The sequence below is a fragment of the Lithobates pipiens genome, unplaced genomic scaffold (genome assembly GCF_037356315.1).
Source record: "Lithobates pipiens isolate NorthernLeopardFrog02 unplaced genomic scaffold, aLitPip1_a1.2 Scaffold_3, whole genome shotgun sequence".
NCBI lineage: Eukaryota > Metazoa > Chordata > Amphibia > Anura > Ranidae > Lithobates > Lithobates pipiens.
The window spans coordinates 232,799,542-232,817,486 of NW_027507790.1; the positions used below are offsets into that span (position 1 = coordinate 232,799,542).

Consider the following 17,945-nt stretch of genomic DNA (forward strand, 5'->3'; position numbering starts at 1 on the left):
GCTGCATCTGTCCACTTCCTGCTCTAAGGCTGAGAACTGAGTAATCAAAGAGCCGATCACTCAGTTCTCCCTGAGCAGAGAGCTGGTGGCTGTCAGTCTCCCCACCATTTCCTAATCAATGGCCTCCTCTGTACCCACCCCCCTAGTCCAGGGCCTCCTCTGCATCTTGCTCTCTGAATCCAGGTCCTTTACCACATCAACCCCACTTTTTAAGTCCAGGGCCTCCTCTACACCCCCCAGTTCAGGGCATCCTGTGTACTCCCCTCCTGGTCCAGGGCCTCCTCTACACCCTCACTCCAGGACCACCTCTGCACCCCCCCCCAGTCCAGGGCCTCCTTTGCATCGCCAGTCCAGGACCTCCTCTGCACCCCCAGTCCAGGACATCCTGTGTACTCCCCTCCTAGTCCAGGGCCTCCTCTACACCCCGACTCCAGGACCTCCTCTGCACCCCCCCAGTCCAGGGCCTCCTCTGCACCCCCCTCCCCCAGTTCAGGGCCTCTGGTGTACACCCCTCCTAGTCCAGGGCCTCCGGTGTACTCCCATCCTAGTCCAGGGCCTCCTCTGCATCCCCCAGTCTTGGGCCTCCTCTGCACTCCCCAGTCCAGGGCATCCTGTGTACTCCCCTAATAGTCCAGGGCCTCCTCTGCATCCCCACCCCCACTCCAGGACCTCCTCTGCCCCCCCCAGTCCAGGGCCTCCTCTGCACCCCCCAGTCCAGGGTCTTCTTTGAAGCCTCCGCTTCTTCTGGGATGCCTCACACAGAAAAGACATAGGCTGTTAGGGCAATGGGCAGGACTAGGAGGAATACCTCACAGCACTCCACCGGGGGTGCTGCTCGCACTGGGTACCTCTGCTCTAGGGTGTCACTGCCCCCAGTTCAGATGTAATGGACAGGCAGCACCCGTTGCATAGTTTGCCAAATACTGGAGAATCAAATCAGAGGGAGACCACACAGGCGCACTAGCGCTGGTTCACTCCGCTTCTCCCGCCCGTCCTATAGAAAAGCATTCCAGAGAAACGCTTCAGCTACTGTTGCTTAGCAACATAGCAACAGTAGCTGAAGCGTCACTCTGGAATGCCTTGCTATAATAAGAGGTGGGAGGAGTGGAGTGATTCAGCACTAGTGCGCCTGTGTGGTCTCCCTCTGATTTGATTCTCTGGTATTTGGCAAACTATGCAGTGGGCGCTGCCTGTCTATTACACGTAATCGGCCGGCAGTGACAACCTTAGAGCAGAAGTTGCCAGTGGGGGGGAGCACCCCCTAGATGCATCGCCCCCCCCCCAGCCCCGCCTTAACCGCTAGCCAACCGTATAACATAGATATACAATGGCAAGGTGGCTCAGCTGCTCTAGATCACGTACTAGGTATGTGATCTTGCACTTCTGGGTAGGGGGCGCATGAGCGCTTTGCCACCTGTGACCCGGCAGGGTTGTGATGGAACACAGCAGATGTCGATCAGTGAAGGCCGGCACCTGGCGCTCATCATGAATTTACACAGGACAGAGCTCTGCCTATGTAAACAAGTCAGAGCCCTGTCCTGTGACCTGGGAAGTAATAGATTTTCTTTCTCTGCAAAGCAGGGAAAGAAATCCATTGCTTCCCCTAGTAAAATCACCTAACACAGTACACAAAAAAACACTGGCTAGGCACACATTTAAAACGAAATAACAACAATACTGCGCAATAGTCGATAGGAGAAAATTTTTTTAAAATAAGCTAAGGCTGCTGACACACTAAAATTGGGAACTTTTTAGCTGGGAAAAATGTCAAAAAAAGTGTAAGCGCCCAACTTATATATGTGTGACTCTTAAAGTGATACAAACGTGTATGTGTACACCAGTATAACAAAATATATGTGGAGTAACCCCAAAAAGAAAAATGGAGGTAATACTATGTTGAAACAATTAATAAGAAAAAAATATAGTAACCTGTGAATGTGTACATAAAACTAATTAAAGACTGTATGAATACTTGTCCCGGTGAAAAGGGAAGCAAGGCAGTCAATATAAACACATACAAATATGACTAATAACAGTGATAAAGTCCATAGTAAAACATGAAAAATATAAAGTCCATGAAAATGTGCAGGATATCAATCTCAACGTGTAATGATATCAACCAGGATTCTGTGGTGTTGTGACCAAGAAAAGTAATTCACCCTGTGACGATCCCACCACCTTGTAGCCTGTACCCTACAAGGTGGTGGGATCGTCACAGGGTGAATTACTTTTCTTGGTCACAACACCACAGAATCCTGGTTGATATCATTACACGTTGAGATTGATATCCTGCACATTTTCATGGACTTTATATTTTTCATGTTTTACTATGGACTTTATCACTGTTATTAGTCATATTTGTATGTGTTTATATTGACTGCCTTGCTTCCCTTTTCACCGGGACAAGTATTCATACAGTCTTTAATTAGTTTTATGTACACATTCACAGGTTACTATATTTTTTTCTTATTAATTGTTTCAACATAGTATTACCTCCATTTTTCTTTTTGGGGTTACTCCACATATATTTTGTTATACTGGTGTACACATACACGTTTGTATCACTTTAAGAGTCACACATATATAAGTTGGGCGCTTACACTTTTTTTAGGCACACATTTAACCCTTTGATTGCTCTAGATGTTTAACACCTTTCCAGCCAGTGTCATTAGTACAGTGACAGTTGATATTTTTCACTGTATTAGCATCACTGGCTCCCAAAAAAGTGTCAAAAGTGTCAGTGTCTGATTGTCTGCTGCAATATCGCAATCCAGTTATAAGTCGCTGATTACTGCCATTACTAGTAAAAAATAAATAAATACAAATTCCAGTATGTATCCCACAGTTTGTAGACACTGTAACTTTTACGCAAACCAATCAATATACGCTTAATGGGATTTTTTACTAAAAACATGTAGCAGAATACGTTCGCCTAAATTTAATAAGAAATTCGATTTTTTACATTTTTTTTGTTTATAGCGCAAAAAATTAAAAACGCAGTGGTGATTAAATACCACTAAAAGAAAGCTCAATTTGTGGCAAAAAAGGACATACATTTTGTTTGAGTACAGTGTCGCACGACCGTGCAATTGTCAGTTAAAGTAACGCAGTGCCGTATCGCAAAAAATGGCCAGGTCATAAAGGAGGTAAATCTTCTGGCGGTCAAGTGGTTAATGTGAAAAGAAAACTGCATTTTCTTCAAGAAAAAAACATGAAACTGATAGGGGGGAAAAAATAGGTGGAAGGGGGAGAGGTAGGGGTATTTTTTCAATATCATGTGACCCATTCAAAATATTACCTTTTAAAGCGGGAGTAAACCCGCTGACGTTTTTTTTTTTTCCTGTCCTGCAAGGGAAAAGTCATAATGAGCTAGTATGCACTGCATACTAGCTCATTATGAAATACTTACCTTATAACGAGTCCCCGACATCTTGCCCGATCCACGCCGAGGGAGCTAATACAGGTACAGATACAGGTTTAGGAGATATTTTTTTTACCTACAGGTAAGCCTTATTATAGGCTTACCTGTAGGTAAAAGTTATAAAAAAGACTATACAACCGCTTTAACTGTCTGGGTAAGCACATGGATGCTATATAACAGATACTGTATAGAAATTGTGTTTTAATCCTTCACAGCTAAAATGAGTTATGGTATTGCTGTCTGTGTAATAGTTGCAAATATTTTGCTAATTTACTGCCCTGGTGACTAATTAAAGGGAAAATCTCCCAGTGCCAGAACAAACAGAATTGCACTTAGGAAAAATAAATTGCTGGAGTTTATAAATTAATTGCAGATTGGCACTAAAGGTTCTCCAAAGACTTCATTGTCTTCTCCTCCAAATGAATAACTCAATTAATTATAGATATACTTATTTCTACTCCACAGGTGTTCAGCGCCAGATCGCCAGATGTGTACTCAAAGGAAGAGGCGTGGTTAAAAATTCCTTCTGTGATCCTGACGCACAGCCAATGCCAAGACAGAAAAAGTGCAATTTGCAAGATTGCCCAGCAAGGTGAATTCATATTAATTAAACACAGCAAAAGATGGTGGAGCAAAGCTGTTCCTTCAGTGAGGAACCAGGGAATCTTGTCTGATTGGGCAGTGACAGAGTGTCTTTTTTTAAATGATGTTTTATATCTATCTAAATTTCATCTTTAAGCGTTAATCAATCGCATAGCTTGTGGCATAAAAGCCCTTACAGGGTAATCAGTGGGCAATAAATCGCCATATTATGATGGCTTTAAAGGCAGACATTTCAACTCAATTTGAAAGCACCTTGAAACACATGAAACTGGAATTCTAATTTTTATACCTGCAGCCTATTCCCATATGGCCCAGAAGATGGTCTAGGATGGAGACTTGCAATAGTGTCCCTTTAAAGAGCAGAAATGCTGCAGCAGCCATTGCTGTTTCAGCATACTGGATCCAGCACTATCATCATGATCTTGATTTCATCACCTAGTGCAGTGGCGGCAAACCTCAGCACCCCAGATGTTTTGGAACTACATTTTCCATGATGCTCAACTAACTGGCGGCATAGTGGTGTAGTGGTTAGCACTCTCACCTAGCAGTAAAAAGGGTCATTGGTTTAAATCCCAACCATGACACTACCTGCCTGGAGTTTGCATGTTCTCCCTGTGCCTGCGTGGGTTTCCTCCCACACTCCAAAGACATGCAAGTAGGTTAATTGGATTCTGTTCAAAATTGGCCCTAATATATGAATGGGGACCTTGGATTGTGGGCTCCTTGAGGGTAGGGACCAATGTGAGTGTGCAATGTACAGGGATAGGGGTAGACACTCACTCAGGATGAACTGGTGTCTTTATTCAACCTTACTAACTATGAAACTATGAACTGCAGAGTGTATGAGCATCATGGGAAATGTAGTTCCAAAACATTTGGGGTGCCAAGGTTTGCCATCACTGACCTAGTGCATCAGTGACTTTTTTTTTTTTTTTGGAAAATCAACTTTATTGAAAAGAAAAAAATATATATATGCATGGTACATTAAATGATATAAGCCAACATGACCAGAACAGTGGTACATACATAAGCACATTGAGTTATCTACGTGATATGGGATGAAATACCCACCGGAAGTAAAGCCAGTATACAATAAAGGGAAAGAAAAAGAGGAAAAAAAAGACAGTGGGGGGGGGGGGGTGGATTAGGGATGAACATATCAACATTTCAAGTACGTTTCACCGTCCTCTAACCATCTGTTCCAGACTTGCTCATACTTGGGACATCCTCTATGTACATAGAGCAGCTTCTTATATGGGAGAGTGTCGTTAATCTCTTTTTTCCAGCACTGGATTGTAGGGGGCAGGGCCTGCATCCACTTACGAGCAATCACTTTTCTCGCCAAGAATAGCGTCTCATGTAAAAAGGTACGAAGGGGTTTGTCAGCGTCTAAGTCTGGCAGCAGGCTGAGTAGGCACATCTTTGGGTCTGGGGTAGCAGGAGAGCCCATCTGATCGTGCAGGAAGCATATCACATGTATCCAGTATGTTTGGATAGTTGGGCAGGACCATATAAGGTGATAGCAGGAGCCTGAGGTATGGTCGCATAAGCGGCATGCTGGATTGTACATAGGCTTGAAACCCGCTATCCTCTGAGGAGTCAGATATGTCCTATGTATAATATACAACTGTGTGAGGTGGTCCAACAGCTTGGGGGAGACTTTTTTCACATCCCCCAAGTTCTCATCCCACTCCTCGTCCTCAGTTATTCCAACGTCCACCTCCCATCTAGTCCTAGCAGCATAGGCTAAGGCCACGGTGCCAGGGAGACGGATGGCGGAGTAAAGGGTGGAGATTAATTTGCTGGTTCAGCACCTGTGATTATGCTTACTATAGAGGGGACTGTCAGGGATGGGTTGGGTTGGAGCCAGCAAATTGAGTTTATATAGCATGTCGGAGCTGTAAGTACTTGAAAAGGAGGTAGTTGGGAAGTGAGAATTCATCTTTTAGCCTTTGGAATGTTTTAATTCCCGTGTTGGTCATGATCTGGTGTATGTGCAAGATCCCATGACGTATCCAAACTGCGGGGTGTGGAATGGACAATAATTCAGGCAAGTGTGTATTGAATCAGAGAGGGGTGTGAGAGTGAACCTGTGGGGTCCCGAGTTTTTGTAGTGCCATGCGCCATACCCTCCGGTGGTGTGTCAACATGTCTGCTTTGTGTTGGGGAGGACGTCTTGTCAATGAGGCCCTGAGGACTGACTGAAGTGGGGTATAGGCTGGGTCATCGGGGTGCTCGTGCATCAGTGATTTTACTCACTGCATGCTTGTTTCAGATCAGAGACTTATCAGGTAATGAAGCCAGGATGACAGCCCCAGACCCTGCATATATATATATTTTTTAAAGCAGCAATAGCTCCTATATTTCCTGTAACAGCAGGAACACTTTTAATTGGAGCCAAACCCAAAAAAGGGAAGAGCTATGTAATAGGTAACATATAGAAATGTTAATTCAGCCTGAGCTGTGCTGTCAAAGATTTACCCTTTGTCTTAAATTTCTCCTAAAGACAACAGCGGTCTTCCTGTGCTTTGAGCCTCATAGCTGTATATCTGCAGTGTAAGATCATCTAAGGCAGGGGTCTCCAAAATTTCTAAACAAAGGGACAGTTTACTGTCCTTCAGACTTTAGGCCAGTGGGAATATAAACATTTTCTGGCATCAGCGGGAGTAAACAGTTCTCCGTCTTTGGTATTAGGGGCAGGAATACTGACTCATTGTTGTCAGTGGTCAGAAATATGCTCCATTTCTGGCATCAGAGGGCAGAACAGTGTCTCCTATCAGTGGAATGAATAACGCCAGAAGGGCTGGATAAAGGCAAGCAAAGGGCCACATCTGGCCCCTGGGCCACAGTTTGGAGACCCCTGATCTAAGGCACTGTGCTTGTGACAAGTAGCCTCACAGGATTTGAAATGGGATTTGGTGCTGCTGTTCTTGCTGGAGAGACAAGTGTACCTAAAGACCAGCAGTGCAAGGATCTGTGTTCCTCTAATGCCCTGTACACATGACCGGTTTTCCCGTCAGAATAAACTCTGAAAGTTACTCCAACTTAAGAATTGGTTACTCCAGCGTGACCAATTCTCACACATGCCTTTGCTTCGTGAGATTCTGGAGAATAATCCTGATGATTTCAGGAATTATCTCAGGATGATGGACCCTGTTTTTCACCATCTGTTGGCTTTGCTCACCCCTTATATCAGCAGACAGGATACCTACATGTGGCAAACCATCACTCCCGAGCAGAGGCTAGTCGCCAAGTACCGCAACGTGGGAGAAGCCTGCAGGACCTCAAGTTCTCAACAGGCATCTCCCCCCAGGCTCTGGGGATCATTATTCCAGAGACCTGTTCTGCCATCATTCAGGTCCTGCAGAAGGACTATATGAAGGTAAGTTTTCTCCTTTAACATCGCATTATATGTATTTAATGTTTACTAATGTATTGTATTTATTTAATCATTCCTTAATTACCATGATTGGAATATGCTGTGAATGTCCCCTTTATCCTCATGCATGCTGCAAGCTTTTAATGCTCCTTTTTTGGCCTACATGCATATTTGCCTTCACTAACCTCCCCAGCATGCTATCCTGGGCCCATATACACCTATAGCCTAGTCCCTTAACAATATATATTGTCAGCTCCATTTTACTGCTTTCCCCGAAACTCCCCCTAAAATGTGTCCAAATGTTATTTGTGTCCTTAAATTCATTTATAACACCCCCCCCCCCCAAAATGTGTACAAATGTTACGTGTATCCTTAAATTCAGGTAGAGTGCTGAAGGCTTTTTTTTTTTTGGCTATCAAAGTCACCTCAAATCCTCCCCCCCATACAATTGGCCATCAGAGGGAGTGAGAAATCTGATAAGTGGGCCTTATATTTTTGTCTTTAAATACTCCTTAAAATAAATGTTATACTGATGTTGTGCAATAATGTTTTTTGTGTAATCTGCTTGCAATGTTATATGCAAAAGTACTTATATTTATTTTCTTGTTTGATGCCACAGTTTCCTTCAACGCCACAGGAATGGCAGACTGTGGCCTCCCATTTTGCTGACCTTTGGGACTTTTCTAACTGTGGAGGGGCTATAGATGGGAAGCATGTCCACATTGTGCCGTACCCCATTCGGGGTCTTACTATTATAACTGTAAGGGGTTTAATAGTGTAGTGTTAATTGCGGTGGTGTCAGCACACTATGAGATCCTCTATGTGGACATCGGGATGTCGGATGGAGGAATCTTGGCCCAGATGGAGTTTTACCAGCGTCTCCAGACTGTTGGCTTGGCATTGCCACCTGATGCAGATAATATGGAAGGACTCCCCCTCCTCTTTATTGCAGATGAAGCATTCTGTTTGGGCGAGCACCTGATGAGGCCATTCCCCCAAAGGACCCTCACCCCAGAGAGGAGGGTTTTTAACTACCGGCTGGCCAGAGCGAGAAGAGTCGTTGAGAATACCTTCGAGATAATGGCCAGCCAGTTCTGCCTGTTTCTGACAGCAATCCATATGGCGGACTACAAAATCAACCATATCATCCTATGCTGCTGCATACTGCTGCATACTGCACAATTATTTAAAAATCACATAATTATATAGCCTCAGTTGGGCCTGAGGCCAGACTTATTACAGAGAATCCCCTGATGGGCTTGGATACTGGCCGTCCTGGCTTGGCCCCCCAAAGCGCCTATGAAGTTCGATAGAAATAAGTAAATTATTTGATGGGTAGGGGGGCCATTGCTATGCCAATGTCTAAAAACATTTTTAATAAGGAAAATATTATCTGATAAAATCTTGAAATTTCTTTTTTGATTCTCCAAATGTTTACTTTGTGCACATTCACATGTGCGTTTGAAAATTCTTTAGAAAAATATTTTCTTAATTTTTCTTTTTTTTTTAGAAACAAGGCAAGGCAAATGAGGCAAATTTAAAACATAACATTCACAATTCTGGAACTTACAAAGTTCAACGTATAAAAACTGAAGGCAATATCAGACATTATAGTGTAAAAAATGTCTTGATATTGCCTTTATCAGATGGGGTGATGTCACCCCTGTAAAAGCCAAATTTTGAAGATGCACACAAATTGGGAGTCCAAATGGGTAATGTCAACATGTGCTATCTCCCATCATGGGGGATCAATGGACTTGTTTTGGGGGTGCAACCCCTTCCTCTCACCTACTAGAGTTACGAGGAAGCAGTTGCACCCACAAAACGCGTACATTGGGATCCCCTGATGGCAGATAGCACACACCGTGTGCATCTTCAAAATTTGGCTTTTAAAATGTAAAAACAAAAATTGGGTTTAGTCCAAGAAATGGGTAAATGGATGGGATTTGAAACCAATTTATATTCTCCCCAACACATCGAGCATGTTCTTCATTTGTTGTTTAATAACATTCAATTTCTTCCTTATAATGTATATTTCGCCATTCCATAGCATGATGTCGTGGATGAGCCTTTGTGTGCTGTCACTTGTGAAAGGTTCAGTTTGCTGTTCAACAACCAGCACATCACCTAAAAATTGGTTAAAAAACATGTATTATAAATATGCAGGCATACATAGATTACCTGAAGCTGGGGTGTCAGACACTCGCCTGTTTGGGTCACAATCTCGCCCACTTCCTCCACCTCTCCTTCCTCTAAATCCTCGGGGGGTCTTCGGCTAATTTCCCCTTCTTGGTGATGTGGGGGGGGGGGGGGTCCCTGGTGTCCTCTGAGTGGTGTCCTCTGAGTTTTTTTCCCCTATGAGAATGAAACAAAAGGTATACGCAGCACACAGATATTTGAGTCCAGAAATAGGAATATGAAACATTGCTTGGAAGTGGTGTACAATTGTCTGTTTGGGCAGAGTTCCAAGTTGAAGACCTGATTAATTCCCTTTTAACAAAGCTGAAATACTTACCTTTTTTGGAAAAATTTCACAGATGGAGACACCCCAAGTATCCACTGGAGCACCTGTGTGGGTCACCCTAAAAATGTGCTCTGGTGTCCCACACTAGTGCTCCTGAGTGAAGGTGTGTAAACAGCTGCTGAGTGTCCTCTCCTTACATTCCACTGAATCAAGTTTGCAATTCATTCTAGTTTCAAAGACATCAAGACAACAATGTCCTAAACGTCTTTTAATACAAATTAACATGACCAAATGTAGTTAACCCTGTATCAGCTAAAAACATCATATTTAGTTGGCAAACGAACAATGTTTCCTATGAACGCTGTGCCCACAAACGTGAAAGTAGCCATTTAAAACTGTACAACAGTAAAGAAAAGCACATGGAGCAGCATGCAAATTAATAATCATAATAGGAACACACGACAAGTACTTACTTTTTTGAAGCACTTTCTTTATCCTTCTGTACTGATCCTGCTCCCTTAATTTTAGGTCTGACCAGTGTTTTCTTAATTGCTCCTTTTATCGTCTTATCCCAAATTTCTGCCGCAGACTCTTCACCACTTTCATGATGATTTTGGCCTTTCGCAGATTGGGGTTAGGGTACGGCCTATTCTTTCCATCATAGTTGGCCCTCTTCAATATGTGGACCATCTCCACCATCTCCTCAAAGGACATATTGGAGGCCCTAAACCTCCTTCTGGATCGGCACATTTCGGCCTCCAGGCTTTCCTCCTAGTTACTACTAGTAATAGTCACCTGCTGTGCCTCCGCCATGTTCCTCTCCCACTGCGACAAAAGAGACGGGGAGGGGAATCTTCGAGAAAGAACGTCAGGGGCGGGCGACGCAGGCAGAGTTTCACGCATGCGCAGTCTATATCAAGCTAACATGCATGTGTCGTACGTACGATCTGTGGCCTATACTGCTTCAAGATTGAGGCCTATATTGGGATATGATAATGAGAGTTTAGGCTGACATTAGTGTTTTTGTCTTGTGTGTTGTCTTACAGCAAAGATGAATCACTTTAAGGACCCAGAATTCATGACCAGTTTCATAGAAAGATACAGGGAGATGAGGAATTTGTGGGAGGTGAAACACAGCTTATATTATAATAAACAAGCTAGGAAGTCATCGCTGGAGAAACTTCTGGAATTTGTGAATACTCGGGTCCCCAATACAAACATGACGTTTTTGGAAAATAAAATTGGGATCTTGAGGAACATGTATAAGAAGAAGCATAATAAGATCCAGAAATCACTCTGATCAGAAGCATCAGCAGCACAAGTGTATGTCCCCAGGCTTTGGTACTTCAACAAACTGCGGTTTCTGGGTGACCAGACTGAAGCCAGGGAATCACTTTCTACCCTTCCCTGCAGCCTTCCCTCCACCCTTCCCTCAATCCCAGCAGAGGCTGACGAGGAACAACCTGGGCCTTCCATCCTGGAAGAAGTGGATGCACCCAGCTAGAGCCAGGTATATTATTTTTAGACTTATTTATTGTCCTAATATTAATGATGTTAACTAGATGTTATAATTGATAACTAATTAATGATTTTCAACAAAGTGATTTACATATGAATAGACAGTAGTGGCGAAAATGTTTGGGACAAGAAAGAAAAATGCTGGGGTCAGAATGATAGTCTTTTCTATTTATTAACATTCAATTTGCAAGTCAGGAGCTAAAAATTGCATGTGATTGATGAAGCAAAAACTAAAACTATGTCCCTTTTTTATACACAGGATGAGCTCAGCCAGGAGGAGGGTCTGGAAAGCGTCAGCCAGGAGGAGGCCATGCCTAGTGGCAGCCAGGAGGAGGCCATGCCCAGTGGCAGCCACGAGGTGGCTGGGCTAAGTAGGAGCCTCACCCAATCCCAGGTGCCTCCCCTCTGCCGTACAACCAAAAGGCCCAGGTAGGGGATGATGACGGAGGAGGCAGCACTGGGCCTCATTAGGGAAGCCAGCGATTTCCTCAGGAGCCCCCCCAACACTGAAGAGGTATATGGCTGCTATCAAGCCACCAGGTTGAAAGAATTTGAGAAGGGCCAAGGCCTCCTCTGTGAGGGATTTTTTATGCCCTTCAAAAGGGGTTGAGGGGCCTGCTGACTGAGAGCAGCCACATGTATGAGCAAGCCTATCCTCCTCCTCCTCCTGCCACAAGTCCACCACCAGAGACACAGCCTCCAAGGAAGGCTGCAGGGAAGCGTGGAGGGAAAGCTGCGGGGAAGACAAGAAAGTGATGACCTGGGTTCAGTCTGGTCTGACAGAAGAAGCAGGCTGGTGTAGTACCACAGCCTGGGGACAGATATGTCTGCTGCTGGTCCTGATCTCTGGGATTCCTGGACCAGATTGTGCTCCCCATTATATGGACTCCTCAAGCTTTTCCAGCGTTGACTTCCTCTTTATTTTGTTACCCAGAATAAGTGGATGTTTTAGTTTCAGAAAATACTTTCCTATGTGTTTTTCTTCAAATAGGTTTGTGTGTGAGTAGGCAGGTACATTTCAAAAAGACAAATGTCAAATTTACAAGGGACACCAACCTCCTTGAGGTTAGTAAAAAATACAAGATAATAATGTTATTGTGGTAACTTGACACAAAAAAATAAAAAATAAATTATATGGAGATCACTAGAAAATAATTTTTAAAGTAATACTAAAAAAAACTTTATGAAATAAAAAATTATAAAAGATGACTATAAAAAATAATTGTAAACATTATTATGGAGTTCGGGCTTTTAAAAAATTGATTATTATTCATGAGATCAGGATAAATAATCAAGAAATAAATTTGTGAGAACTCTGTGTGAATATGAGCAGCAAAACAACTTCATTCTTCTAGCATTATAAAGAAAAAAATAATACACTGCCTTAAAAGATCACAGAATTAGCAGCGTGAGGAATGTGCTAGCTCCAATACGAACGCTAGTTTTACCACACTGAGCACTTCCGCCTCGTACTTGCTTCAGAGCATGCGTCGTTTTTGGTCTGTCGGAACAGCATACATACGAGCAGTTTTCCCGATTTTGTTTTTGATCCCGGAATTGTTCTATTTCTAGGTCCGTCAGAATTTTCGAAGAAAAAAAAAGTCAGATGACACACGTGATACACACGATCGGAATATACGTCGAAAAGCTTCCGTCAGACTTTTTCTGTCAGACAGTCAGCTCGTGTGTACGTGACATAACACTCCTGCTGCTTCTTAAAGTGTAACTCCACTTTTGTTAAGAAAAAAACATTCCCCTCTGGGTGATCAATGTACATTGTGTCTAGTGGCTGTAGAATCCAAAAATGTCCATTACATCATAAACTGAATAACATACCCAATGCATTTTGGGGATTTGCACAATACCCATTTCATCAGGGCTTAAGGTGCTTTCTGGGAAAAAAAACAGTGGTAGCCACTATCACAACCAGCTGTTGAGGCCTTATTTGAGCAAAGGAGAAAATTTTACTCCTAAGCCCTTTTAACGTTTCAGGAACCTATCATATTTCCCAGAAAGTACTTTAAAGCTGAACTCTGGACTGGAAAAAAAAGATCCTTGCAGTGGATCCCCCACACAGCAAAGGTTAAATGCTCAAGCTCCAGCAGGCTTCCTCTATCCATTCCAGTGTTGCAGCCTCTATAGGGTGCTCTTAGCCACAGTATATAGCTCTGCACTATATGTGGTGATGCCAAAGATACTGTCAACAGCCAGGGAGAAGAAAACAGCTGAAAATCAATAAATACAGCCTCTTCCGAGAGGCCATAGAAATAACAAGCATTTAACCCTTCTAGTATGAGGGGACCACGCAGCATGGGTATTTTTTTTTCACTGTTCAGCTTTAAGTCTTGATAAAGGGGGTGAAAACTCTCAACATGCATGTTTTTTTGTTTTTGTTTTTTCACATTTATGATGTAATAAACAATTATTGACTACAACCACTACTAGTGTGGGATTCTTGTATCTTCTCAAACGCCTGGATGCTGCTTTGAGAGCTGCTCAAGGCCCCCTTGTGTTCAAGAGCTGCCTAACCAGAGCAATTGTGCTGCACAAAACAGATTTCAATCTGTATTGTAGAACTAAAATAATAAGAAGGTCATGCAGCTCACTTCCATAACCTCCAAACAGTGAAGAACAAGACATGGCAAGTCAGTAATGAGAAAAAAGACCCGCTGCTGGGAGACCACAGGCAATACTGGTGACCAGTCCTTTGTTCTGTTTGCCAATTTTTTGGCACAGGTCCCACAATACAGATCCTCTTTAAGGCCTCATATTAACAGTGAAGGTCTATTGTTCAAATGTTTTCATTTTCTTTATTGTTAGCTATTTGTTGTTGTAGAACAAATCAATGGCAAGAGGATAGGTTTGCTTTATTTTAAGATGACTTTGGCCCTTCCAATCTGAGAGTCAATAGAATGAATAACTTTTTATTACAATAAGCCACTTCTGAATGACACAGGCAAATTTTGATGTTTACCAGATAATTGAGCACTGCTATTTTTATTTGTATCACAAACTCTGTATTTAAATTAGAATTTTTCATGTATCGTGCTTGAATCAAAAGCCAATAATTTGTTTTCAGGATGGAGCATCTAGCATGAATTCTGTAACATGCAATAGATCCATTGAGCTTGACACTCACCCCATGAAATCTAATCAGAGTTATTGATTTATTGGCCTATTGCAAAGTATTTAGCCAACTAAAAGATTTTAAAATAAACCAGGTTCTTCGCTATACATTTTGATGCTTAAGAGAAAAAAATTATGTAAAAAAAATAAGATTTTTATTTTATTTTACGTAATTCATTTGCATTTAAGGAAAGGAATTTGATGCCTGGAATCTAATTAAACTACACAAAGCATCTTATTTTGTTTTAAGCCTATAACTTCGCAGGTAATGAATACACAGAGACACACGCATACGCTTTGTACCAGAGTAAAAGAAAAACAATGATCTAGATTGATCAAATTTTGTGCTGCTATTTAAATAGCCAGTCCCTATGTGATCGCTCTCTGCAAATTAGACTTCCAGTTCTGTTATTATTTATTTATCCACTCTAGTTAGACTGTTTAACAATTTCACAGCCAGAACTGTTTTACATCTTTTGCACACATGCTTAAAAAACTATTTCAGGCCTGAAGATTAGTTAAAACCCTAAAACATTATAGATTGTCTGAAAGTAGACCCTGGAGAATTAAATCATAATTGTTAAAAATGTTTTTTGTGACACGCTATTTGCGCAATGTTTTATTCAACACAAAATTTAAAAGTTAATTATATATATTGCACAAAATGCAATATATTAACCAGTATTTCAGTAAAATATCACAAATCGAGGAAATAGATACTGTGTGGGGGTTAGCTCGGCAGCGGGTGTGTGTGACCCCCTGGATGGGTTCACAACACAAAATCAGGCACAGCAGACAGCGTTGTAGGTGCAAAAAACAAAAGATGCGGTTTATTTATGCTACATGCAGTGATACATATAACAGCCAAACAAAATAAAACATGAAAATAAATCCTGGTCAGCTTGACCTCTAATTACACACTTATATTCCCTGACTAACAACTGAGTGCAGCCTTGTGCTGCACCAGTCCCTGTCTCTGTTGTAGAGGTTTGCCACACAGGCGTTAACTCACCGCACAGAACAGGTGTCACACTCCCCAGTCTATACAACACAAAACTGGTTCCAGGATGGAGCATCTCCCTAAGCATGCTGGGGTTTTTTGTAGAGGTCTTAATGAGCCCACTTACTTCAGCTGGGCTCATTAACTCTTCCCCTCTAATTGTAAAAGTCTGCATAAAGCCTGAATCTAGGGCACACATATTTCCCATCCTGGATACAACCAGGTGACTTTACCTGCGTGCTGCCACATACCCCCCCCCCCCCTCTTGTTTCAATCTTGGGGTTGTAACACAAGCAGTTAGACACGCATGTATCCGAGACAAAGCATCCACATTCCCCATTTTAACACCAGGGCGATGCTTAACTGTAAAGTTAAATTCCTGTAGGGCCAGGAACCACCTATTTACCCTTCTATTGGTCTCCTTGTTCTGAGCCATCCACTTTAAAGGAGCGTGATCAGTCACCAGGTCAAAGTGCCTACCTAGCAGATAGTACCGAAGGGAATCTAGAGCCCACTTCACTGCTAAACATTCCTTCTCAATCGTGGCGTAATTTACCTCATGGGACTTCAACTTCCTGCTGAGGTAAATGACTGGGTGCTCTTCCCTGTTCCAGACCTGGGATAACACCGCTCCTAACCCAACGTCTGATGCATCAGTTTGTACAACAAAGTCCTTAGAGAAGTCTGGTGAGTACAACACTGGCTGGCTACATAAGGCTGTTTTTAAGGACTGAAATGCTTCTTCAGCCTCTGGGGACCATTTAACCATGACAATCTCTTTCCCTTTTGTCAGGTTGGTGAGGGGCACAGCCTGAGAAGCAAAATGGGGAATGAATCGTCGATAATAGCCAGCGATTCCCAGAAAGGCTCGTACCTGTTTCTTGCTGTTGGGACGTGGCCAACTCTGTATGGCCTCGATTTTATTGACTTGGGGTTTTATCACCCCCCTCCCAATAGTGTACCCAAGTAATTTGGCCTCCTCCTGTCCAATGGTACACTTCTTTGGATTGGCCGTAAACCCAGCTTCCCGGATAGAGTCTAGGACTGCTTGTACTTTTGGTAAATGTGAGACCCAGTCTGTGCTATGGATAATCACATCATCCAGGTAAGCTGCAGCATATTTCTGATGGGGCCTCAGAATCTTATCCATTTTCCGCTGGAATGTTGCCGGTGCATTCTGTAACCCAAACGGCATTCTCTTATATTGAAATGCCCCATCTGGGGTTACAAACGCAGTTTTCTCCTTGGCCGACTCGGCCAGGGGAATTTGCCAATACCCTTTGGTGAGATCAAGAGTTGTCATATATCGGGCTGTTCCCAGCCGGTCAATCAACTCATCTATACGCGGCATGGGGTAGGTGTCAAATTTTGTAACTTTATTTAATTGTCGAAAATCGTTACAAAACCGCCAGCTCCCATCAGGTTTGGGCACTAGTACGATAGGACTGGACCAGTCACTCTGGGACTCCTCTATCACACCCAATTCCAACATCCTTTGAACCTCCCCACGTATTGCCTCCCGTCGGGCCTCTGGTATTCTATAAGGTTTTAGTTTTACCCTTTCTCCTGGCGGGGTGATAATGTCATGCTCTACGCCAGATGTTTGTCCCGGCAGCTCAGAGAAAATATCTTTGTTACGAAGTACAAACTCTTTAACCTCCTGTTGTTGGGCTTTCGATAAGGTGTCTGCTATTCCAACCTCAGGAACTAAGCAATCAGGCTGTGCTTGTGACAAAGTCTCTGCGACTAGGGATTCCCTATCCCTCCAGGCTTTCAGCAGATTGACGTGATAGATCTGCTCTGGCTTTCGCCTTCCTGGCTGTCTAACCCTGTAGTTCACCTCACTAATTTTTTCAATTACTTCGTATGGACCTTGCCATTTGGCCAGAAATTTGCTTTCAACCGTAGGGACTAGCACCAAGACCCTATCCCCCGGGGAAAAAGTACGGGTCTTGGCCCCACGGTTGTACACTCTCTGCTGTGCTAACTGCGCTTGGGTTAAATGTTCCTTTACGATTGGCATTACCTGTGCAATTCTGTCTTGCATCAGGGCGACATGCTCAATCACGCTCCTGTGAGGAGAACTCTAATTTTCCCAAGTTTCCTTGGCGACATCCAGCAGCCCTCTTGGGTGTCTCCCATAGAGCAACTCGAAGGGTGAGAAACCCGTAGAGGATTGGGGTACCTCCCTAATGGCAAACATCAGATAGGGTATTAGACAGTCCCAATTCTTTTCATCTCTATCCACCACCTTCTTTAACATTTGTTTTAGGGTTTTGTTGAATCTTTCAACCAACCCATCTGTTTGGGGGTGATACACAGGTGTACGCAATTGTGTCACTTTGTACAACTTGCATAATTCTTTCATAACCCGGGACATAAAGGGTGTACCTTGGTCCATAAGCAGTTCCTTACAAATACCCACGCGGCTAAA

At 43.1% G+C, this 17,945-nt stretch overlaps 1 protein-coding gene across 1 annotated transcript in view; it reads left to right on the forward strand.

Moving 5' to 3' along the window:
* Positions 1–17,945, forward strand: part of ADAMTS12 (ADAM metallopeptidase with thrombospondin type 1 motif 12) — a 678,211-nt gene that overhangs the window by 533,516 nt on the left and 126,750 nt on the right. Inside the window, exon 17 of the mRNA XM_077462890.1 lies at positions 3,887–4,013. Within this exon, the coding sequence (XP_077319016.1) occupies positions 3,887–4,013 (127 nt within the window). The remainder of the gene's footprint in view (positions 1–3,886; positions 4,014–17,945) is intronic.